Source organism: Tupaia chinensis, unplaced genomic scaffold (genome assembly GCF_000334495.1).
Source record: "Tupaia chinensis unplaced genomic scaffold, TupChi_1.0 Scaffold142211_1, whole genome shotgun sequence".
Classification (NCBI taxonomy): Eukaryota; Metazoa; Chordata; class Mammalia; order Scandentia; family Tupaiidae; genus Tupaia; species Tupaia belangeri.
In genome coordinates, this window is record NW_006202061.1 from 152,149 (window position 1) to 176,793 (window position 24,645).

Sequence of the window (24,645 nt, forward strand, 5' to 3'; positions counted from 1 at the left end):
AAAAAAAAAAAAAAAACACCCTCACCAGGATCTCACTCATGTTTACCCTTCCACCAAACCCTCCCAGCCAAAATTATGGGCACATACACCCAGGGGCACGTACAGGTTAACCAGGGAATTGAACCGTTGACCTTCCATTTGGATCTAGGTTTTCCTGAAATGCATGTTACTCTGGTACCACTCAGCTGGCCCTTGTCTTCTTATCTTTATGGTTTGAGTAGTGATTCAAAAACAGGAGTTCCAAAATTTACCAACAATTAAAAAACAAACAAAATCTTAAAATGGTTCATGGCAAGGCCTAGTTAGATGATAGTCAGAATGGCCACACCCACAGGCCAGACAGTGCAACAGTAAAATATGATGCTTTATGAGACACTCCCTATGGGAAGGTTCCCTGTTTGCATTTAGAGACCTCCCTGAGTGTGTCAGGAGTATATATGCCCATGATCCAGGCTGACTGAAACTGTGGGTGGATCGTGGCATCAAGAACCCTGTTAGGGCTGCTTTCTCTCACTCTCACTCAGGAAATAAATAAGTGAACTTTTGAAAAATAAGGGCCACTCTCAATGCAGGAGCAGTAAAGCAGAGCTAAAGAAACCACTCATTCGTGCCTAGAAGACATGTACCTTCTTCAGCCCTCCTTCCAGGCTCCAAATTCACCAGTGTACCCCAGGACTGCAGCAACACGTCTGTAATTTGCTGCCAGTGTGGTGCGGTCATTTGTCCATTGAAACCCTCTTTAATGACCATAACCCAGCCCTTCAACTATGCATGAATTTAAATGGGTGCATTTTTTCCAGGCAAACACATTCCTAGTCTATGTAAAGTATCTAACATTTGATTGTAACCTCAGCAATGTCCCTCTTAGAAATGATCTGATCTGCTTGTTTTTATGGTAATTATGTCCTCTTCCTGCTGCTCTGCTTTGTGAAAATGCTGCCACTTGCATGCTTGGTTCAGTTAGTTACGCGGCCTCTTCTGGGTTATGGACTGTTTAATGGCCCTTTTAATGGTAACTCCATCCTTTTCCTGCTCTACTCATCAGCGCCTGGAAACTGAACAAACTTCGGCCTGGCTTTGCTTTGGGAACTTGTACGTAGATAAAACATTTCATCTCATTAGACCTTCAGTTTCCTTATCTACGAGATGAAAAGAATTGTAGTAAATTCGTTCAGAGGTTCTTCTGTCTCTAAAAGTTAGGTTGTGTCCCCCAGTACTCACCACTCGTTCTTAAGGTAAAGGAGACTCTCTAGATGCCATTGCATGTTTCAGTCCAACCACTACAAACGGTATCACAATAAATCTGACTACTGACTATTCCTTCTTCAATTCACCTTTTAAACTCATTCAATCGACTTCTCTTTGCTTCAGCTGTTAAGTCACTGAAGGACTTTGGATTGTTAAAACCTGATGGCCTTCTCATTGATTGGCTTCTCTGAGTTGATCCTGCTCCCTCAAAATTCTCTTAGAAACAATATCATTAAGGTTTTTTGTCTTGACCTATATGCTGTGGTTTAAAAATAACATGGCTTTATTTATTTTTATTGTTTTTAATACCTAAGGTCATATGCATGTGCCGAAGAGAGAATCTCCCAATGGAGCCCAGACACACCACAATACCTTTCCCTCCATTTTTCCATACCCAGGCTCCTGGGCATGTGTGTACATGCACCCAGTGTGTTGTCCCCCAGGGCCAGAATTTGAAACATGGTCAGTTGTGCAGGATCTGGCCACCTCTGTATAGAGCTTAGCCACTGTGCCACATACCTGGCCCCGTGGTTTCTTCTTTTTTCTTTTTCTTTTTTTTTTTTTTTTCCTGAGGGAGATTTTTGCTACAGAGAGACAGAGAAAGAGAGACAGAGAGACAGAAAGTGAGAAATCACTCCCCAGGGGCCAGGGCCATGCCACAATCCCTTCCTCTCCACTCTCCTCTCAGGATTTTAGGCACACATGCACTTGTGCCCAGCTTGAGTTACAAGCTGCAGGATCCGGGACTTGATCCACAGTTGGCCATGTGAGAATCCTGCACCTTAACCACTACACCATCTGCTGGCTCCTGCCTCATGGCTTTTAAATAACTTTTACTTCCTAGACCCTTTATTTGAATGTACCATGCATTTTTAATGCTAAACTAGTTTCTCTACTTTTTCAGTATACCACAATCTTTACATTTTTTAAATTTCCTTTTTTATCCAACACTGTAATTCTTTCTTTCTTGGCTCTACTTTTGAAACTTAAAATACTGTCTCATTTCCTGCCTGTAATATGTCTCACCAGTTCCTCTTTTTAATTTTATTTATTCATCATTTATTTTTAAATTTGAACAAGGAGAAATACAGAGAGAGAGAGAAGGAAAATGAGAAAGCAAGCTGCCATGTCCAGGACTCAAACCACAGTCGGCCATGTCCAGTGCCTCAACCACCATGCCATCTGCTGGTCCCCATCATCAGTTTCTAATAGTGCTCTAAAATCTACTCTCTTACATCAAAATCTATAGGACCAGGTATAGATTCAGAGATCCTTTTTATCCTCCTCACCTTTAATCTTATTTCATCCTTTTAGGGTAGCTAACTAGGCTTGTGTAAATATACCTTATCTGAAATAAAGAATAGTACCTAGTATATAGTAGGCAGTCATAAAATACAGGTTAAGTGAATGAATTTATCTCATAATCGTGAAGACCATGAACCAAGAGGTGTTAAGATACTTCAATGCCAGAGGGGTAGGCTAGCTTGTGGTATGGTGGTGAATGCAGGTGGATCCCACATGGCTGACTGTATAGTTCAAGTTCCAGATGCTGTGGCTTGAGAAACATGCCAGGCTCATGTGCATGCATGCCCCAAATCCCAAGAGAATAGAGATACAGAGGAATAGCAATTGCAGTGTGACCATTCCCCATGAAGGACTTTCTCATTTATCCTCTCTTTGTCCTCAGGAGTGCACACTCTGTTTAGCAAAAATGTAGAAACAAATAAACACCCCAGAAATGCCAACTAGCTATAGGGCTTTAGGTTGGATTTTACCACCAGGCCTTGCTTAAAATACAATGAGGGAGAACATTTTATTAATATATATGTGGAGTGCTGATGAAGAGTATTAGGGAGGGACCAGCAAGTCGCTGAACTCCCATGTAGTCGACCGCGGTTCATGTCCCGGACCCGGTGGTTTAAAGTTCACGCCCGGCACGTGTGCGTGCATGCCCAAGATTCTGAGAGGAGAATGGAGGAGAAGGGATTGCGGCGTGGCCATCCCCTATGGGGGGAGTGATTTCTCACTTTCTGTCTCTATGTCCCTCTCTGTCTGTCTGGCGAGCACACGCATCCTATAGCAAAAAAAACAAAAAGAAAAAAGAAAAAAAAAAGAATATTAGGGAGACCTAAGCCATAGTTGCAAGCATTTAATGGAGTATAGTTATATTTTAATTTCTTAAAACAGTAGATGACTACACTAATCAACAGACTTTCACGGTAGACTAAATAGCCTCCCATAGAAAAAGCTGCCATCTAAGATTTTCATAGGTAGAGAAGTCAGTACCTGGCTTCAGAGCTTCAAAAAACAGGCCAATTTTCTCGAAAAGGGCCAACGCAGGTGGTGATTTTAAGTTGAAGCTAGTGTTTACTTACCATTCAAATATCCTAGGCCCTTAAGAATTATGTAATATCTACTCTATAAATGGAACAAAAAGCCATGACACCACATCTGTTTACAGCATGGCTTACTGAATATTTTAAGCCCACTACTGAGACCTACTATCCAGAAAAAATGGTTCCTTTTAAAATATTACTACTCGATGACAATGTACCTATTTACCCAAAAGCTCTGATGAAAATGCACAGGAAGATGAATGTTGATTTCACACTCACTAACACAACATTCATTCTGAAGCCCATGGATGAGGCATAATTTTGACTTCCGAGACTATTGTTTAAGAAGTACACTTTGTAGTTACATATCAGCCACCCATAGTGATTCCTCTGATGGATCTGAGTAAAGTAAATGGAAAACCTTCTGGAAAGAATTCACCATTCTGGCTACCATAAGGAGCAATTATAATTCGTGGAAGGAGGTCAAAATATCAACAAGTACCAGGAGTTTGGAAGAAGTCCCCATGGATAACTTTGAGGGGTTCCAGACCTCAGCAGAGGAAGTAACTGCAGATGTGATAGAAATAAGTGAACTAGACCTGGAAGTGGAAGCCAAAGATGTGACTGAATTGATGCCATCTCATGATCAAACTTGAACAGATGAGGAGTTGCTTCTTACAGAGGAATAAAAAAAGTGGTTTCTTAAGATGGGATATATTCCTGGTGAAGATGCTGTGAACACTGTTAAAATGACAACGAAAGATTTAGAATAGTAAATAAACTTAGTTGACAAAGCAGCAGTAGGGTTTGAGAAGACTGACCCTGATTTTAAAAGTTGTACTGTGGGAAAAAGCTGTCAAACAGCATCACATGCTACAGAGAAATCGTCCATAAAAGGAAGAGTCAATTGATTAGCCAAATTTCATTTGTTATCTTTTTTAAGAAATTGACACAGTCACCCTAGCTTTTAGCAACCACCACCCTAATCAGTCAGCAGCCTTCAACATCCAGGCCATCAGCAAAAAGATTATGACTTGCTGAAGGTGCACATAATCATTAGCATTATTTTAAATAAAGCATTTTTAAATTAAGGTCTGCGATTTTTTTAGACACAATGCTATTGCACACTTAATAAGCTACAGTATAGTGTAAACAACTTTTTTTTTTGAGAGGTTTTTGCTGCAGGGCATGTGAGCTCGCCAGAGAGACAGAGAGAGACAGAGAGACAGAAAGCGAGAAATCACCCCCCCAGAGGGGGTAGCCACGCTGCAATCTCTTCTCCTCCATTCTCTTCTTGGGATCTTGAGCACACATGCACACACACCCAGCGAGAGTTTAAGCTACTGGGTCCAGGACTTGAACTGCAGTCGACTACCTGGGAATTCAGTGACATAGCCTTTACACTAACTGCTGGTACTCATGTAAACAACTTTTATATGTACTGGGAAACCAAAAAATTCGAGTGACTCACTTTATTGTGATATTAATCGCAGTGTTTGGAAATTGAGCCCAGAATATCTCCAAGGTATACGCAAGACCAGTTGTGGTAGTGCCATGGTAATGCAATGCTCTGTGTTGCTGGGAGCCATATGGAAGACCAGGGTTCTGGTCCTCATGCACACGTGCCCATTATCCTGGCTGGGAAAGGCTTGGGTGCAGAATGTGAATTGAAGTGTGAGAACTTGCTTTGTCTAAATAAAAAAATAAAGTTTTTAAAAGGAAATTAATTTAAAGCAGCATTCTGTCACAAACCTAATTTTTTTCTAAATTGGTAACTATACTAGAACATCCAAAGTATAATGAGACTTAGAAATACCCCAGTCTCCACACTCCACTGTTCCCTATCCTGACAGGAAAATCCTACAAGCTTCAATGAAATTTTGATGTGAAACATGCTGGTGTGGACTATCCAGGGACATGGAGAATGCAGTCCTTTTTTCTTTTTTCATTCTCTTCCAATCCTCTAGAGGGCAGCAATGATGCAAAAGGAAAGGGACATTCCTCAAGCACTAGCATTTTTTTTTCTCAGCAACAACATAGTCTTTCTAAGAAGAAAACACGTAAAAACCTCAGATCCCCCTACATGAATTATTAAAAGTTTAGCTCCTTTTTGTCCAGCCCTAAATTCATAGGGAACTTTGATTCACTTCTTTTGAAGATACAAAATTTATCTGTTGGCCTAGACAAACTTATTGATATTTTTGTGAGGTTTTTGCTATAGGATGCGTGCACTCGCCAGAGAGACAGAGAGAGACAGAGAGACAGAAAGCAGGAAATCACCCCCCAGGGGGGATGGTCATGCCGCAATCCCTTCTCCTCCATTCTCCTCTCGGGATCTTGGGCACGCACGCACATGCGCCTGGAGTGAGTTTAAGCCACCGGGTTCGGGACGCAAATTGCGGTCGACTACATGGGAGTCCAGCGACATAGCCATTATGCCAACTGCTGGTCCCCAAACATATTAATTTTTAATATAAACATGAAGATAGCTCTAAAAAAGACATTTATTTAAAAGCTAAAAGCTTTAGTTGTATATTTCTGTGTAACAAATGACTCCTAAATGTAGTCATTTAAAACAACGATCATTTTAGCATCTCTCTCTATTGTTCTGGTTGACTAAGCACTGCTGGGTGATTCTTCTGCTCCACGTGATGTTGCCTGGACTGTGGTCAACTGGGAGCACAAATGGGCCAGAAGGTCCACCCGGATCTGCTCAGATAATGCTGGCTGTTGGCTGGGAGTTCAGCAGGGACTGTTAACCAGAGCACCCAGTTCTCCTCCACCGACATATTTATGTAACTTGAATGTCTCACAGCACAGCAACTGGGTCCCAGTAAGGAGTATCTTAAGAATAAGCACTCCAAAATAAGGAAGCAGAAGTTTTCAGTTCCCAGCATTGTTTCTGTACCTACTAATGACCAGAGCAGTCAGACAATCAGCCCAGATTTGAGGAGGAGAGAAATAAGCTGTACCTGTTTCACATGGGAGCCATCTGTACATAGAGGAAGAGAGAAATTGCTGAAAGCCATCCTTGGAGACCACTAAGGATGGGTTCAGTAAAAGCCTATATATTTTTTTTTGAGAGGTTTTTGCCATAGGGCGCTGTGCTCGCCAGACAGACAGAGAGAGACAGAGAGACAGAAAGCAGGAAATCCCCCCCCAGGGGGGATGGTCATGCCGCAATCCCTTCTCCTCCATTCTCCTCTCGGGATCTTGGGCACGCACGCACACACGCCCGGCATGAGTTTAAGCCACCGGGTCCAGGACTCGAACCGCAGTCGACTATGTGGGAGTCCAGCGACATAGCCATTACGCTAACTGCTGGTCCCAGTAAAAGCCTATTTCTGACTTACATTATAGAAAGATAGTTATCAATCATGGAGGATGCAGATGAATATGTCTTCATTTATTATGTGGGAATTCCTCCTTTGTGTACTACGAATACTTCAAGAGCTAAGACGCACATTCTTTATGTCTTCCTTCTCCCCAGATCTGTTACCTAAAGCAGTGAAAAATGGCCAGAGGATCAGTGTCCGATGAGGAAATGATGGAGCTCAGAGAAGCTTTTGCCAAAGTTGGTGAGTAGAGCTGCACCGCATTCATCTGTATCGTGTAGCTTTAGGAGAGAGTCAGTGAAATGGTAACGTGAGCAGGAAAGCAGAGGTGACAAAAAACCAGTGGTATTGGCTAAAGGAGCAGGGAGGCCTTATTTTGGAAAGATATGCTTCAAGAACACTGCTTCTTTCTCTGTAAACATGGACTACAAACTCCCACTCATAGTTTTTGTTTGTTTGTTTGTTTTCTGAAAATGGTCCGTAACTTTCATCTTTTATATTTTATTTGATTTCTTTGGTTTTCTTCATTTTAATATTATTACATACTTTCTCTTAACTTTTCGTCACTGAACCTACAATTTACATAAAAGTTCTAAGATTCTGTTACCAGAACCTCTGTCTGGAAATGATGACTCTTTTACTATGGATGTGGGAAGTGATGCTACCATCCTTATCCAACAGCAACAGGCCTTTTATGAAGCTTTGAGTCTTTCATGGATTCAGGCCTCAAGCCCTGAACAATCACTGCCCTGTCCTCTCACCCCCTATCCACTCTTGCCTCGCTTCTCTAAATGCTGTCATCTGAATTGCCCTGGAGTTTCAGAATGCTGTTTGCATTATAGATACCGATGGCAATGGATACATCAGCTGCAATGAGTTGAATGACTTGTTCAAGGCTGCTTGCTTGCCTTTGCCCGGGTACAGAGTAAGAGAAATTACAGAAAACCTGATGGCTACAGGTGATCTGGACAAAGATGGGAAGATCAGCTTTGATGAGTTTATCAAGGTGAGTATGAAGCAGAATCCAGAATCCAAGGAGACACTTTTTTTTTTTTGGAGAGATTTTCACTGTAGGGCGCGTGCGCTCGCCAGACAGACAGAGACAGAGACAGAAAGCGAGAAATCACCCCCCAGGGGGGATGGTCACGCCGCAATCCCTTCTCCTCCATTCTCCTCTCGGGATCTTGGGCACGCACGCACACGCGCCCGGCGTGAGTTTTAAGCCACCGGGTCCGGGACGTGAACCGCGGTCGACTACGTGGGAGTCCAGCAACATAGCCATTACGCTAACTGCTGGTTCCCAGCAAGGAGACACTTTTGAAACCTGGAGCTTTAATTCCATTTCAGAAAAATCTCCAAAAAGACATTCCTAACCTCCTTGCTTCAACATTACATGCTCCTTCCTTTGTGATGTCCTTGATTGAGTTTCTAAAGGTACATTATACTTTTGCAGGTTTTTCATGGCCTAAAAAGCACAGAGGTTGCCAAGACCTTTAGAAAAGCAATCAATAAGAAGGAAGGGATTTGTGCAATCGGCGGTACTTCAGAGCAGTCCAGTGTTGGCACCCAACACTCCTACTCAGGTGGGTTGTACTGATGGGTGGGGAGCAGGGATGGAGAGGGTGAGGAGGGAACTGAGGGCTGGGGATGGGGGAGACCGGTACAAAGGATCCATGCCTAGGAGTTTACAGATCCTAAACTTGGTGTTTAAATCTATGGGGTGTAAGCAAAGACAGAAGCAAATACAACTTTATGAACTGCTACTTGTTGTCCTGTGTGTAAATGGATCAGTTCCAGGTACTTAGTCTGGAAACAATCCTCACTTCAGGTAGGGTCTGATACCAGATGCTCTCATCAGTAGTCAAAAAATATGCTAAAGGCTGACCAAGTTCCTTTGTAAATCTTATGGATGAAATTAACTACTCACATTCCTATCTTCTAACTTTACAGATTTTCTTAATGTCAGCCGAGTAATCAAAAAAAAAAGTGCTTTTATTGAAGAAAGTTGTACATTTATACAAAGGATGACTTCCAACACCTTAATAGAAACTTTCAATAGTATAAACAATACAATCATCAAAACATTTGTTAATCTGAAAGATAAATTTATGTTTAACTATCTACCATTGCCAAGGCAAAGTTTAGCCTCTTATTTTTAAATACATGAATTTTCAGAACTTTTGCTATGTTGAATGTACATTATAAATCTGCATCAGGGATATCTTTTCCAAACTTTGATGAGTCAGGATTCCTCTGAGGGACACTATGGTTTACAATCACACATAATTTGTAAAACACAGTGCTAAGCTATAAGGTATAACTTGGGGTTTATTGAAGCTTCTAAAATCAACTTTTAGCAGCTTTACTGATAGGAAAGAAAGATTCCATTACAAATGATTTTATTTCATAGCAATTTTGTTATAATGGTATGAACAATCTCTTAGATACTGCAAGTATTCCATCAGCAGGGCTACAACAGAACCTCAAGTTTTATCCTGTGAGCATTAGGCCACATTTATATTTAAATTTCATCTCTATAAACATAAAGTATATTCTTATTATTTACATGTATCTATCAACATAAAGTATATTTTTATTATTTACATGTATCTACATATATATTAACATAAATGTATGTATGCATTGGCTTCTACATATATTTGCATATATTTTGTCCTTGTTTTGCTTTGTTCTAAATATGCTTGATATGTTTTATGACTGGAAGTGAATATTCTGTGCCTATTTTCCAAGCAATCTGTTATTTTTGAAAATGTCAGTAAGTTGGAGATAATAAGATAATGAACCGGATAACCTCATAAAGTCTCTCCTTATCATGAGAATCTGAGATCCAGGTGGATATTTTTGATTACATCAGATTTTCGCTTTGCAATTAATCATTTTAATCATGTACTTGTAGAGGAAGAAAAATACGCCTTTGTCAATTGGATAAACAAAGCCCTGGAAAATGATCCTGATTGCAGACATGTTATCCCAATGGACCCAAATACGAATGACCTCTTTAATGCTGTTGGGGATGGCATTGTCCTCTGGTAAATAACATTTCTTTCTTGATTTCCAAAGAGTTGCCCATTTTCTTGTAACATCAACAGTTAATTCTGTTTATCCTACACTGTCTTCGGTGTTCAGCTGTACCTGGAATGCTTTTCTGAACTTACCCTCAGCAGATCCAGAAGAGCAAACTAATTTGAAAAGCAGCTTATAATGAGGAATGTAAAACTGCAATGGCTTGAGTAGAAAGGAGTGATACACATTATAGAGATAAAGATGGAGACACCATAATATGAGGTCAAAAGCAATTGTTTTTGGAATACATTCCACTTTGCTTCATCTGAACATGACCTACCATATAGAGGTAGACTTGATAACAGCAAGCAGGATCATTGAGGCAATCCAATGTAAGCTGTAGCCCTTAGCAAAGGGACTTTTGAGTCCACACAACTATACAACTCAAATACTGGGGACACCTGGAAAGGAGTGTTCTCTTCATGGGAGACCATCAAACACAGTGCTAGTCAACTCAGGATGGTCTTGTTGAAAATGCTTCTGAAACTCTTGCTAGCAGTTTCTCTACCATTGCAGCCCATGGTTTTGGGGAGGTAGTGGCAAAATGTCCCATGTGCAGTGGGCTCAGGACTTGAAAGGGAGGATGGGTGAGCAAGATATTGAGTCCCCTTCCTATGCTCTGACCAGAGTTCTCCTTTTGGTATTTTATTCATCAGAATTCATCATGAGATTAGTTTTTAAAGGTTCAGTATCTAAAACAAAATGAATCATCAAGGCCCTAGCATACAGGACCAAGTCCTGACACCTTAGATTGGTACCTGAGGCACTCCATGGTCTTCCCTTAATCTCCCAAGATCCTTGTCACTCACCAGCATATGGAGTGGATGACCGAGTAAGTGGCTGAAAGCACCAGCACACAGGTCCACCCTCCCCCATCCACGCCTGCGTGTAACTTGCACCTGTGCCTTTGCGTTTCTTCCCTTTTTAAGAATGGCCCTCCCCGCCATCTCCTGCTATACAAATCCCTTTACCTGACATTTTCTGGCCCTATTGCATTCCGAGTGATCTCTCCCTGCACTGAATTCTTAGAGGACATATCATTGGCAACACTTGGGAACTATTATAAAGTTCTTCAGACTAGTATGTGACTTTTTATATCTATATATTTTGTCTCTATAACTGGACTACAAGCTTTTTAAGGACACGGGTATCTTACAATTTTTTTCACAACCCTCCCCTTCACCAACTCCCAGAGCTTCACTAGTTTAGTCCTAGTTTCATATTTTTCAAATGATGATTTAGCACTCTGTTTTGACTAAATTGCAGTAAATTACCTTTCATTTAAATATACGTATATATTGGGATCAGTAGGTACATGGCATGGTGGTTAAGACACTGGATTCTCACATGGCCAACTGCTGTTCGAGTCCTGGACTGGGCAGCTTGAAAATAACAACAAATAAATAGATGTTTAGTAAATAAATAAAAAATAAAAGAAAAAAGAAAAAGAAATATACATATATGTATGAGTGCACACACACACACACACCAAAATTTTGGAAATACATTTTTAAAGAACAACCACAGGAAAAAAAATAGTTGTTTAAAAATTGTTAGGAAAAGTATTAATGCTGATTTATCTTCTCATTAAAAGAAGAAATAGTCATATGTATCATCAGATTTTTTTCTAAATCCTTTTTTTAATAAGATGGAAATGACCTAAGAAAAATTATTTTTTATGCTCTATTGAGGCTTTAATCAATTTTGAGTGAGTAAATGAAGTGGGGTCCTGATTTCTTGCTCACAATATTGGTATGGCTTCAGGAACATTAACTTTTCCCAGAGATAGTTTAAATTTAGCCAAAATGGTATAAATAATTTTATATCTCTAAATGCCAAGTAGCACAGATTATGTTGCTGTCTTTAATAATAATATTGGTAGAATTTAAATTCAATGTTACTGTGCTCTGTTACTCAGAAGCATGTTTTCTTTAGTTTGCTGTTTCTTTTTCAGTAAAATGATCAACCTGTCGGTGCCAGATACAATTGATGAAAGAACAATCAACAAAAAGAAACTCACTCCTTTCACCATTCAGGTATGTCTTTCTGTCATTAACTTACATCGGATTTGCTTGGAATGAATGAGCACCATCACTGCGGAGTCAGCCTTTTCCAGAGGCTCAGACATTATCCCCAAATCCCAGGCTTTCAACTGGTGGTTTGTCACAACTAGTGGGGGTGGGGGACATATTTCTGTTATGTCTCATATCGCAGGAATGGAGATTGATGGGGCATTAGCTGTGATGGGAGTGCTATGTTCATCATGACCACTTAGGAATAAAATTTACATAGTCTAAATGTTTTTATTCAAACTTTCCCAAGCAATTTATCTTTGACCTGATGCCAAATACATAGCAATTTAGTTAAAAAAAAAAAAAAAAAAAAAAAAAAAAAGCTTTTGGAAGAAGTGACAGGGAGAAAAAAACAAACAAACAAAAAACAGGAAGTAATTCTGGCAGTCTGCACAGCACTGTTGGCATAGCCATGAGTAATAGACGTAACTTGGTTTTATTCCACCCATTTGCTGATTAACTGGAACAGTTACAGCCGTAAGCAAGCTATAATTCTATATTATGTTCCAGTATTTTTAAATTACTGTAATTCTATCAGAAATCTTGTCTCACTTCTTAATCATGAATAGCATATTAGCTCAGGTTTGGATTTAAGCAACCTTGTGTACTTTTAAAATGGAAGCGGTAACTAAATTGAAACAATGATTAAGCATAAATGATGTTTAATGTTAAATTTATGCATATCTTTGCCATAAGTAGAAACCATGTTTTTCATTTATCATTTGAGCAGTAAGGAAGTAACCTATTTTTCTTCTGATAGTTCTATTCTTAACCCACTGGTAGCCTTTGTTTTATTTTTAGTTTGTTGGAAAAATAGCTTCTCTATCTCTCCAACATTGGTATCTCCTCCTTTATGGGCCCAAAAGTAGTATGTAGACTCTAGACTGGAAACTTTGTGGACTCCGTTCCAACTGTCGACGAGCGGCATGCATTGCTGTTGGTCATAAGCACATATGAGGTGTGTGTGTGTGTGTGTGTGTGTCAAGCTATATGTCTGTGTGTGTGTATGTGTGTGTATATATATATATATATAAATAAAATCAAGTTTCATAGTTATTAAAAATACACAATAAATTGTCATAGTAAAACTATTCTATCTTTTCCAGGAATTTGATTTGTATCTTTTCATTCCCGTAATACCCAGTCTGCAAGTCCAAAAGCTATCCTGTTACTCTTTTATGACCCTGATTTGCATCAACAATTCTCTGAGCTATAATACTCAGTGAAAGGGCAATGACTTCCCCAAAGGTGCCCCTTAATTTCTGGTCAATGGAGAGAGATGTTGAGTGTATAGGCTTCATAACAGAGTTAGATAGAAAACTATGACTCGTTAGTTCCATGTTGACCAGGATGGGTCTGCCTCTGCACTGGTTTGATTGAACAGACTGCTGCATGAGCTGTGTCTGAGTTATTAGATTTTTCTCTCACAATTATCAGTCACTGTCTGTTCTCAGTGTTGCAGTTGGTGAAGACTGTGCCTCTAGAGCTTTGTACTTTCCCAAAGGAAAACGTTGTTGCCATTGCCAACCAGCAATCATCATTTGATATCTGCTAAGCCAAGAAACAAAACTTCCATACTTTTTCTCCCTCAGGAAAATTTGAACTTGGCTCTGAACTCAGCCTCAGCCATCGGGTGCCATGTGGTTAACATAGGGGCTGAGGACCTAAAGGAGGGGAAGCCGTATCTGGTCCTGGGACTTCTGTGGCAAGTCATCAAGATTGGGTTGTTTGCTGACATTGAACTCAGCAGAAATGAAGGTGAGAATGGAGTCACAAATATGTTTGTGAGTGTGTGTGTATGTGCATCAAGCTGTATGTTTGTGTGTTTGTGTGTGTAATCAAGGTTCCTAGTTATTACAAATATACAATAAATTGTCATAGTAAAACTTTTCTATCTTTTCCAGGAATTTGATTTGTGTCTCTTCATTGGCATGGCTTTCTGTGATGCATATGATAAGGACTATGGGAGGATGTCAGGAATTCTTTCGTATTTTTAATTTTTATTTATTTACTTGTGGGTTTGGGTTTTTTTTATTTTTTTTGTTTGTTTGTTTTTTGCTGTAGGGTGCATGTGTTCTCTGGAGAGAGACAGAGAGAGAGGGAAAGTGAAACGTCACCACCCTCTCCCCCTGCAAGGGGATGGCCATACCTTCTTCTCAGTTCTCCTCTCAACATTTTAGGTATGCACACATATGTACCTGGTGTGTTTTTTTCAAGCATCTGTCCAGGACTTGAACTACAGAGTTGGCCACGTGGGATCCAGTGTCTTAACCACCACAGAACCTGCTGGTCCCAAGGATGTCAGAAATTCTTAACTTTTTTTTGGTAGAGGTTTTAGTTTTATGGCAGGTGCACTCACTGGAGAGAGAGAAACAGAGACAGTGAGAGGGGAAGTGAGAAATCACATACACACACACACACACACCCCTTGCCGTGGGAGATGCCCATACCACAATCCCTTCTCCTCCATTTCCTCCCGGGATTCTGGGCACACATGCGTAAGTGCTGGGTATTAGTTCCAAACCACTGGGTCCAAGACTTGAACCGTGGTTAGCCATGTTGGAGTCCAGCAATGTAACCACTATGCCATCTGCTGGCCCCAGGAATTCTTTACTTTTAAAGACTACATTTATTCTTGAGTCCATGATATTAATGTAATAGATTCTGTCCACACCGACCAGACTTTCTTAAATGCTGGAGGAAAAGTTTTTGAAGACCACAGACTAATAATAATGCTTGTTTAAAACATATAGCTCTAAATGTCTGGGGCCCCAAACTCTCAAGCTTTTTTCAGAGTTCACCTTGCCTTTAAACATTTCATAGCAATAATGTGTACTTTGTGAAGCAATTCTCATTCATATCCTGCAGTGATAGCCCTAGATTAGGAGAAACTTGATTTATTTCTTACCAAGACTAGAGCAGAAGATATAGGTCAAAGGGTACAAAGTTGCAGTTATACAGGATAAATGAGTCTAAAGATTTAAGGTACAGCATGAGGACTAATTAATCACAGTGTATTGTAGGCCAGGCTACAGTAGTGCGTGCTGCTAGGACACTGTAGTGCTTGCTGCTAGGACACTGTGTCCCACAGACTGGATCCCCGTAGGAGAACTGGGGTCAATCCCTAGTCAAACCTAAATGTTGAGAGTAGGGGTGGATAACTGTAGTCCCAAAATCTCAGGACGATGTGGCAGAAAGATTTCAAGCTCCAGGCTGGCCTGGGCAACATAGCAAGACCCACTCTAAAACAGAACAAGGCATGGTGGCCTGTACCTATAGTCCCAGCTCAGTAGGTAAGGCAAGAGGATTGTGACATGGCAGGACCCCCCTATCTTAAAAAAAAAAAAAATGTATTTTATACGGGCAATTTGCCAAGAGAGTAGGTTCTAGGTACAAAAATTAAAAGAAAAAGAATAAAAGAAAGGTAATTACATGAGATAATGGCTACATTAATTTGCCTGACTGTAATAATCACCTTGGTTGTGTATGTATATTAAAATAAGCAAACCAAAGCATCATGTTATATACCTTAAATATATACAAGGAAAAATAATAATTAACTGTAAAAAATTACATTTAGGATTTCGAAGATCTCAACTATGTAGCTGCCAATTTTACCATATCCTCTCTCACCATCCTATCTGCATCTAAACAGTTCAGTCCAGTCCCTTTGACAGAGATAGTAGACCTTGATAAGTGTCATATAAGACACAATGTGACCTTTTAGTTTTCAGATACAAATCCTACCAATGTGAAATCTGTAGTCAAATTCTAATTTTGAGTTTTATATATTTTTTATTTAAATGTCCAATCACAATAAGAAATGAAGAATCCTGAGATATAATATTTAAAGCAATTTATTACACATAATATAAAGAAGCAAAAAAAATCAAATAGAGATCTTAGAACCCACAAGAAAGAATATTGATTTGCAAATAATGACCTGAGCTAAATTTAAACCTTCTAACTGAGCAAAATATATTTATTCATCTAGGGAAATACAGGATTACATTATTGAGTTACTATAATATGCAGGTAAGCATTTGAAATACAAAATACCTGTGGGAATAGAGGGAAAAAAACATTGTTCTTATTAAAAAATTGATCTCTTAAAAGCAAAAGTGTTTGCATGTCATAAAATGTGGTCTGACAGACCAGAGAATTCTGTACTATTAGTTTTGGTTATTTTTGTGGCTCTCTTCAAGGGTTCTTAAGCATAATATTAAGATCTGCCTGTTTGTCTCCGTCTGAGAAGCAGGAGAACAAATAAGCTTACAATAGCTTATACCTCTTTTAAGAGAATAATAATAAAGTGTTTATTGCACAGGAGAAGCTGTAAGTACCTTTATCCCAAAGAAATAGGTGGTCTCAACTGGGCTGGACTGAGGTGTGTATCATGCTGGGTAAAGTCTCTTCACAAACTAAATGGTGTATAGCAATTTAATGTATGAATAATAATAATAAAAATATATAAAGAAAAAAGAAATAGTGCTATCTTCATCTTTCCAGCAGAGCTCAATGAAGACTGTAATGAATCCTCCCCAAATATCTCCTGTATTTATTTTGCTTCTGTTTTTGTGCTTCTTCAGCTCTGATAGCTCTTTTGAGAGAAGGTGAGAGCCTGGAGGATTTGATGAAACTCTCCCCGGAAGAGCTCCTGCTGAGGTGGGCTAATTACCACCTGGAAAATGCAGGCTGCAACAAAATTGGCAACTTCAGCACTGACATCAAGGTAGGAGGACTTTCATTTGAACATGAATAACTGCAGCAGTAAAAGAAAATTAGGACATTAATGGAGAAAAGGCAAAGATACAGGCCTACTCTCAGAAGCTCTAGGAGTAGTCTGGTGCTATTTTAGAGTCATTTGCTGTCCTAAAGGTCCATTTGCAGCTCTGTATCATGCTGGGTAAAGTCTCTTCACAAACTAAATGGTGTATAGCAATTTAATGTATGAATAATAATAATAAAAATATATAAAGAAAAAAGAAATAGTGCTATCTTCATCTTTCCAGCAGAGCTCAATGAAGACTGTAATGAATCCTCCCCAAATATCTCCTGTATTTATTTTGCTTCTGTTTTTGTGCTTCTTCAGCTCTGATAGCTCTTTTGAGAGAAGGTGAGAGCCTGGAGGATTTGATGAAACTCTCCCCGGAAGAGCTCCTGCTGAGGTGGGCTAATTACCACCTGGAAAATGCAGGCTGCAACAAAATTGGCAACTTCAGCACTGACATCAAGGTAGGAGGACTTTCATTTGAACATGAATAACTGCAGCAGTAAAAGAAAATTAGGACATTAATGGAGAAAAGGCAAAGATACAGGCCTACTCTCAGAAGCTCTAGGAGTAGTCTGGTGCTATTTTAGAGTCATTTGCTGTCCTAAAGGTCCATTTGCAGCTCTCAAACCAGGCCACACACAGATCCGTTCAGAGTCCTAGCACAGCATCAAAGGAAGGTGGGTCTCACTTAGAACTTCTGTATCAGGAATTAGAGGCATGAGGCTGAGATAGGAAAAGCAAGAGTAAGACTACATTTGAAGTAAAAAGAGTATACACAGAGTTGTAATGGCTCTGGTTTTATAAACAAGAGCATCAGATGAGGATTCCTTTTAAAAAACGAAAAGAGAACGACTCTTTTTTTTTTTTTTTTGAGAGGCTTTTGCTACAGGGCAATGCACTCACCAGAGAGAGAGAGACAGAGAGACAGAAAGCAAGAAATCACCCCCCAGGGGGAGATGGCCACGCCGCAACCCCTTCTCCTCCTCCATTCTCCTCTCGTACTTGGGCACGCACGCACACGCGCCCAGCATGAGTTTAAGCCACCAGGTCCGGGACTTGAACCGTGGTCGACTACATAGGAGTCCAGCGACATAACCATTATGCTAACTGCTGGTCCCTTGAGAATGACTCTTCTAATTTCACGAATAGTACCAAACCTGATATCTGCTTCGTGCCAGGCTTTATGCATGTATGAGGGGATTTTTTTAAACTCCATGGAAAAGTGGAATTAAAGTATGAGTTTGTTTCAGTGCAAAAGAAATAGAAATCCATGCCTCATTTTTTCATAATACACATTTCCATGAGCTTTTGAAAGACTTCTCGTATTGACCTCTTGTATTGATGCAATATGAGGAAAAATATTTCAATCTCTGTTTTCTCAAAAGTTTAGGAAATTTTTTACAAAGACAAAGAGTCAGAGGAAAGGTCATAATGTTCACCAGGAATCCAGGTGTGCTTACAATTCTTTGAGCAATATCTTTCCACTGCAGCCCAATGTGGATTCCATGGTGTTTACAATTCAGTTTCATTGCCAGTTAGAGGAAAACTTCTGGGAAAAATCTTCCCATTCCTTAAGACCTGGGCTAAATTAAATGTATTACTATACAACTTTCACTGGTTATTAACATTCTTCTAGCATCACCAGCCAAACTATGGCTTAACAGTAGTTAGATGTCTTATTTCTTTCTGCACTCAAAAATCAAGTGCTGGAACTATAAAACTTTTCAACCAAAATCAGGCTGCTAGAGCTTATCCATTTACTCATTGTCCTATCATTTAAAAACTAGTCTTTAGAATAATAACCATTTTGGTCGTCATGGTTACATCCCTGGCCTCCCATGTAGTCAACCACAGTTTGAGTCCCAGCTTAAAATTCACACTGGGCACATGTGCATGCGTGCTCAAGATCCCAAGAGGAAAATGGAGGAAAAGGGACAGCAGCATGGCCATCCCCTCTGAGGGGGATTTCTCGCTTTCTGTCTCTCTGTCTTTCTCTGTCTCTCTGGAAAGTGTATGCACCTTATAGCAAAAGTCTCTCTCTAAAAATAAAAACATAAATAAAATACAATAAAGCATAATAACCATTTCAGACTTTGTAAAGTACCTGTATAAGATAGGAACTAGTAAGCGGAGCACTTTCACGGTGGTTGTTCCTGTCCTCATGGGATAGCTGCATCCTGAGATCAGTGCTGGAATTTCAAAATAACCACATTAAAAAGCAAGAGAAGGGGTAGGAAGAAAGGAAAGAGATGAAATTTGGCTTCCCAAGGTGCACATCAGTGACTCACATCCTCTTGGTCTCACCTTTCTAATGTCAGATGTGGTGAGCAAACCTCTGCCCTGTCCAGATTCTGCCCAGTTTTGAAACAAAGTAATGGCTGATTTTTCAGTCTTTAAGAGAAATTAAGGTGCTTTTAAATGCTTTAAATAAATTATGTGAAAATATGTATGCTTTTATTGCCTGAGAATAATTTGATGATTTAGAGAATTCTTTTTGCCAGTAAGCATATTTTAAGAACCTAAGAAAACGGAATTCAACGTATATATGCAATCTATCATAACCGGATGTGACCATTTTTTCTAGCTTCTAGATAAACACTAAATGTACTTGTCATCGTACACCTTAATATATCTCATTTTATGTAAAAACTGCTTATTAATGCTTCAACTTTCTGTCTTTGAAATCTTTATTTTTCTTTTGCTAATTGTCCATTAAATGTATTTTGAAACTCTGCTTTAAACTTCTGCTTCCTTCTTCTGTCACCTTTTTTTTTTTAATTAAACCTTAGCTGACTGACTTCTACAACAATATAAAGGTATATATATATATTTTCCTGCATACAATTTAATATATGTGAATAAATTGTTTTTCCCCCTAAGGGCAACAGAAAAATATTTGCTTCTTGGGTTGTCTTTTGTGTATGTCCTATACTTTTAACTGTTATACTTCTTTAAAAAAGAAAAGCAAATACATTATGCAAACAGACAAACCGAACATTTACATCATTGAATGTTTCAAGCTTTGTTAATTAAGTTATATTGTTCAATGACAGTCAAATAGGAAATAAAATATTTGCTTTTGGAGAATTATTGTGCCAAGTATGTAATGAGCTGTACGGTTTTGAATTTACAATGTCTTAATTTCTCACAGGACTCAAAAGCTTACTACCACCTGCTTGAGCAGGTGGCTCCAAAAGGAGATGAAGAAGGTATTCCCGCTGTGGTTATTGACATGTCAGGACTAAGGGTAAGACCACATCCCAAGTTTTGTTTGGAGAACGTGATGCTATCTTTGTGTGGGCAGTTCCACTGTTCCGTGTAACCCTGGCTCTGGAGTTCCATGAGTGAGCATTTCTGGGCAAAGCCCTGTTTCAACTACTAAAAACTGTTCATAGTTTTGGATAATTATTGTGGGAAGTTGAGTCTGGAATAAGACCCTAAGAAAGAAAGAAACTGAAACTATGAAATGCCACGTTCTATGTTATACTCTTCCATGTATGTCATTATTTAATGGGCTTTATAACACTAACATGGGGCGGGAATGTTAAAACTTCAATCTTGTCACCACTGTAGTATGGCTCTTAAGAAGTTGCCTTGCCTATTTTTGTCACTTAACATCATTGGAGTTAAATCCAGTGAGTTACTATTGAAGCCATTCCTGAATGAGAAGTAATAGTAAATGAGAACTAAAGTTCCTGAGACGTAAGAGGGTGTTAACTAATAAAGCATCATGTTGAGAAATAATTCTAATTTAAACCTGTTTTCTGAAAATTGGTAGTTTTAGAGACATTCAGAAAAGTGCAGCATACTTCGATAAAACTTTAATTTCGTTCTAAGACCCTTCTTAGAAGTGACTGGAGACTTCCTAGAATTATTTGAGCATGTGAAGTAAGTGGTTCTCAATCTGAAGTCCGCAAATGCCAAAATGTTATCGTTTATTTATCAATGACAATAAGTAGGTTAACTAACCGATGGAATTTATTTTGTTTGGATTGCAAGTACACCAACTCAGTGTGGGGAAAGTAATTATGCTAATCAGATGTTCTTACTGACAGGTGCAAATATCTTTCATTAATTAGAAATAGGAATATAAATTATTACTTAATAAATACACATTTTTTGGTTAAAAAAATCTTACTAAGTCTGTGAAAGAAAATAATACAAAAGGAGCTTAATGATTGAATATAACTAGGATCAACCTAAATTATAGGATTGTGGAATCTACTGATTCTCTTCAAGGCAACCCACAATTGACGAAATTGTTCTGTATAGAGATGAGAGGTCTCAATTACTTAATTTGCAAGATTCCCTTTACTTGTGTCTTTCTGGTGTAGGTGCAGGCGCATACATGTAATAATATGTTATTATCAAGTACCTACCTGTGCTAAACCCTAAAAGTTTCCATGAGCACCCCATTTCATTTTCATGGCGTGCACATCTATTGGGGGCATGGAGAGCAACCTTGAGATGTCCTTTTCATTGCAGGAGAAGGACGATATTCAGAGGGCAGAATGCATGTTGCAGCAGGCGGAGAGGCTGGGCTGCCGGCAGTTTGTCACTGCCACAGATGTTGTTCGAGGAAATCCCAAGTTGAACTTGGCGTTCATTGCCAACCTCTTTAACAGATACCCTGCCCTACAAAAGCCGGAGAACCAGGACATCGACTGGGGGGCTCTTGAAGGTAACTGTAAACCAGTCGGTTAAGACGTTCAGAAAAGCATTCACAAGGCTAATTCAGCGGCAACTCAAATCACCTCCTAAATAAATGTAAACCCATCGCACATGCAAGCAGGCCATCAATTCTCTGGTATGTAGGAGGATAAATAGATCAGTCGATCAATTACAGCCAAGCAGGAACAATCAAATACCTTTATATCACATCCATTATACATAGGCTTCATCCATTATCAGAATTAAATGTTTGGGAAGATAATACATTTAATTATTGGCTACAATAAATCCTGAGTTTCAAAAACCTAATTTATGTACTTAATGGACTGCGTTAGTTTCTAGAGACAAGACATTGCCACCACTCACCATCTAAAAATGATATTAAGTGGGAACAATGGTGTAATGGTTACATTGCTGGACTCCCATGTAGTCGACTGCAGTTCGAGTCTCAGACTCAGTGGCTTAAAATCTCACACCTGGCACATGTGCATGTGTACCCAAAAATGGAGAAGGGAATGAGGTGTGACCCTCCTCTTGGGGGATGATTTCTCCCTTTCCATCTTCCTGTTTCTCTGGTGAGTGTACGCGCCCCACAGCAAAAATCTCTTTTAAAAATTTTTTAAAATAAAAAAAATGATATTTAGCTATGCTAGTATGTGCTCATCGCGTTTTTTATTTATTTATTTATTTTATTTGAATGGATGAGGAGTGCCCACAAAACTTTTTTGAGACAGAATTCCAAATTATTGGCAATGAATTTTACAATTCAGTGCTCTAAGATTGGACAAAAGAAAAAAAACATATTAGTCAAGTTCTCTAGATAAAAATGATAGGAAAGGTTTTATGTTTTCATCATGAACTAGACCCAATATTGAGACAAAGAATAAAGTCAAGATGAATAGTAAATAATCAATAAATGTCACCCAAACAAGGAAATCTAGATTTAAAGTGTTGGTCGATCCTTTTCCACAATGTTTTATTCTTACTAGAAAGTTTTCAGCCTATATTCGAACACTGCTAGATTTGTATCACTTCATAAATAACCATCAGAGATCTGTGTATTTTGTTGACTTCAAAATCTATATATCAAGCCCACTAATTATCCATTTCCAGCTGCCCCTAGGATATCGCTATTTGAGTCCTTTGCAATAAATTGAAATGAAGCATGTACAAAACAGGATTGATCATTTCTCCTCTCTCCTCTTCCATTGACTTTCCACCCCACCTCTGATCCTATCTGTTCTCTTTTTAAAAAATACTCCAGTTCTATTAACTAGACCATTTGCTTGTTTGTTTCTGCTTTTTTAGAGATAGTCTTGCTATAGGGCATGTGTGCTCACAGGAGAGACAGAGACAGAGAGACAGAAAGCGAGAAATCCTGCCCCCAGGGGGAATGGCCATGCCACACTCCTTTCTCCTCCATTCTCCCCTTGAGATATTTGGGCACACACACACACCCACCCAGTGTGAGTTTCAAGCCACCAGGTCCAGGGTTTGAACCATGGTCAGCCATGTGGGAGTCTAGTGACATAACCATTACACCATCTGCTGGTCCCAAGACCATTTGTTTAGCACAATTACCAGATAAAATCCAATGAAACTTTGGTTTTCATTGATATCTCCTATCCTTCAAATCAGCAAATATTAATAATTCTTCCTTGGGATGTCTGGATTCTTAATATCTTTTACACCAGTTATTTTAATAGGTTTTAGGGGCTTGTTTCTTCATTCATCAAACACTTTTATATGCCTCACATGTCAGTGCCAAACACTACCCACTCTGCTCTTTTGATTTAAATACAGATCACCTTTCAGTAATCCTGCACACCGCTGCCAAACACATCCCAACACTGCTTTCATTACATCTCTGCCTTGCTCAAGAATTTGTTATAGTAATAAAAATAACTGACATTGTCTAATATATCAACTTAGATCTACTACCTGGCTTTCAAAAATCCCTCATTCTAGCTCCAGTCTATAGACAGCCTAATCTCTGTACTGTATAATATAGATCCCTGATCTCATTTTGTTAGTTTGCTATAAGGCACATGCACTTGCCAAAGAGAGAGAAACAGAGATAGGGAGACAGAGAAAGTAAGAAATCACACCCCAAGGGAATGGTTCCACAATCCCTTCTGCTCTATTTTCCTCTTGAAACTCTGGGTACACACACACACACACACACACACACACACACACACACACAGTGTGATTTTTAGGCCTCCAGGTCTGGAACTTGAACCAAGGAATCAGCCATGTGGAATCCAGTACTTTAAACACCATGCTACTTGCTGGTCCATTCCCGGTCTCTTAATCAAGACCTTGTCTGTTATTCCCTTTCTGTTCATATTTACACCATCTCCTACCCGACTCCTTACTATTGCCCATATTCTCTGTTCTTTCCTTTATACTATCCAGATTTTGTAGCCCTAGAAGGTAAAGTTCAAATTCTACCCTTCCAAATTTAGTCCACACTATTCTTTCCTCTGTCTCAGCTCAATAGCAAATATAACTGCCTTGTACTTGAGTCCTCTAACTTGAATTATGTTTGTTTGATACCTAGAAGTCTTGTTTTCCCAGCAAAAATGTAAGGCTTTGAGAGCCAACTCTGAACAGTTACCCATATAAGATCTTGTACACTACTTTAGATGCTATAGTAATACTTGCTGACTTGAGATGAAATAAAAACCAATACAGAATAGGAGGCCACATCTGAAATACAATAGGTTTTTCTTTTTTTTTTTTTTCATTCTATTTCTATTGGATCATCCAAAAAGTCATAATATGTCTTTCTATGCAAAAAATGTATCATGGCTTTTCCAATGACCCAGTAGTTTTTACTGAAGCCTCTTTAATTAAAAACTAAGATCATGAAAAAGGCAGCTGCAGTGACTTGTGATGGCATGCCACTCTGCAATGCTATTAGCCATACAGAATATTAGAGCTCAGTTCCCAGGTGGACATGTACATACCAAGCACCTGTGTGCCCATGACACTGGCTAACAAAGATGATGGTGAGGGTGATCATGGATGAGATCCTGTTGAGGATGCCTTTGTGTGTGTTGTATGTGTGTGTGTGTGTGTGTGTGTGTGTGTGTGTGTGTATGTCTAAAACAAACAAAAAG

At 39.2% G+C, this 24,645-nt stretch overlaps 1 protein-coding gene and 1 pseudogene across 1 annotated transcript in view; both read left to right on the forward strand.

Annotated features, from left to right (window-relative positions):
• LOC114005105 (tigger transposable element-derived protein 1-like) overlaps positions 1–4,644 on the forward strand; it is a 32,169-nt pseudogene extending 27,525 nt beyond the window's left edge.
• The window catches only part of LCP1 (lymphocyte cytosolic protein 1), a gene marked incomplete in the record, with an annotated part of 68,547 nt that overhangs the window by 24,981 nt on the left and 18,921 nt on the right, over positions 1–24,645 (forward strand). Inside the window, 9 exon segments of the mRNA XM_014582091.2 lie at positions 7,075–7,162; positions 7,762–7,925; positions 8,373–8,502; positions 9,837–9,969; positions 11,958–12,039; positions 13,668–13,833; positions 16,665–16,807; positions 20,001–20,096; positions 21,335–21,530. Coding sequence (XP_014437577.1) covers positions 7,099–7,162; positions 7,762–7,925; positions 8,373–8,502; positions 9,837–9,969; positions 11,958–12,039; positions 13,668–13,833; positions 16,665–16,807; positions 20,001–20,096; positions 21,335–21,530 — 1,174 coding nt within the window.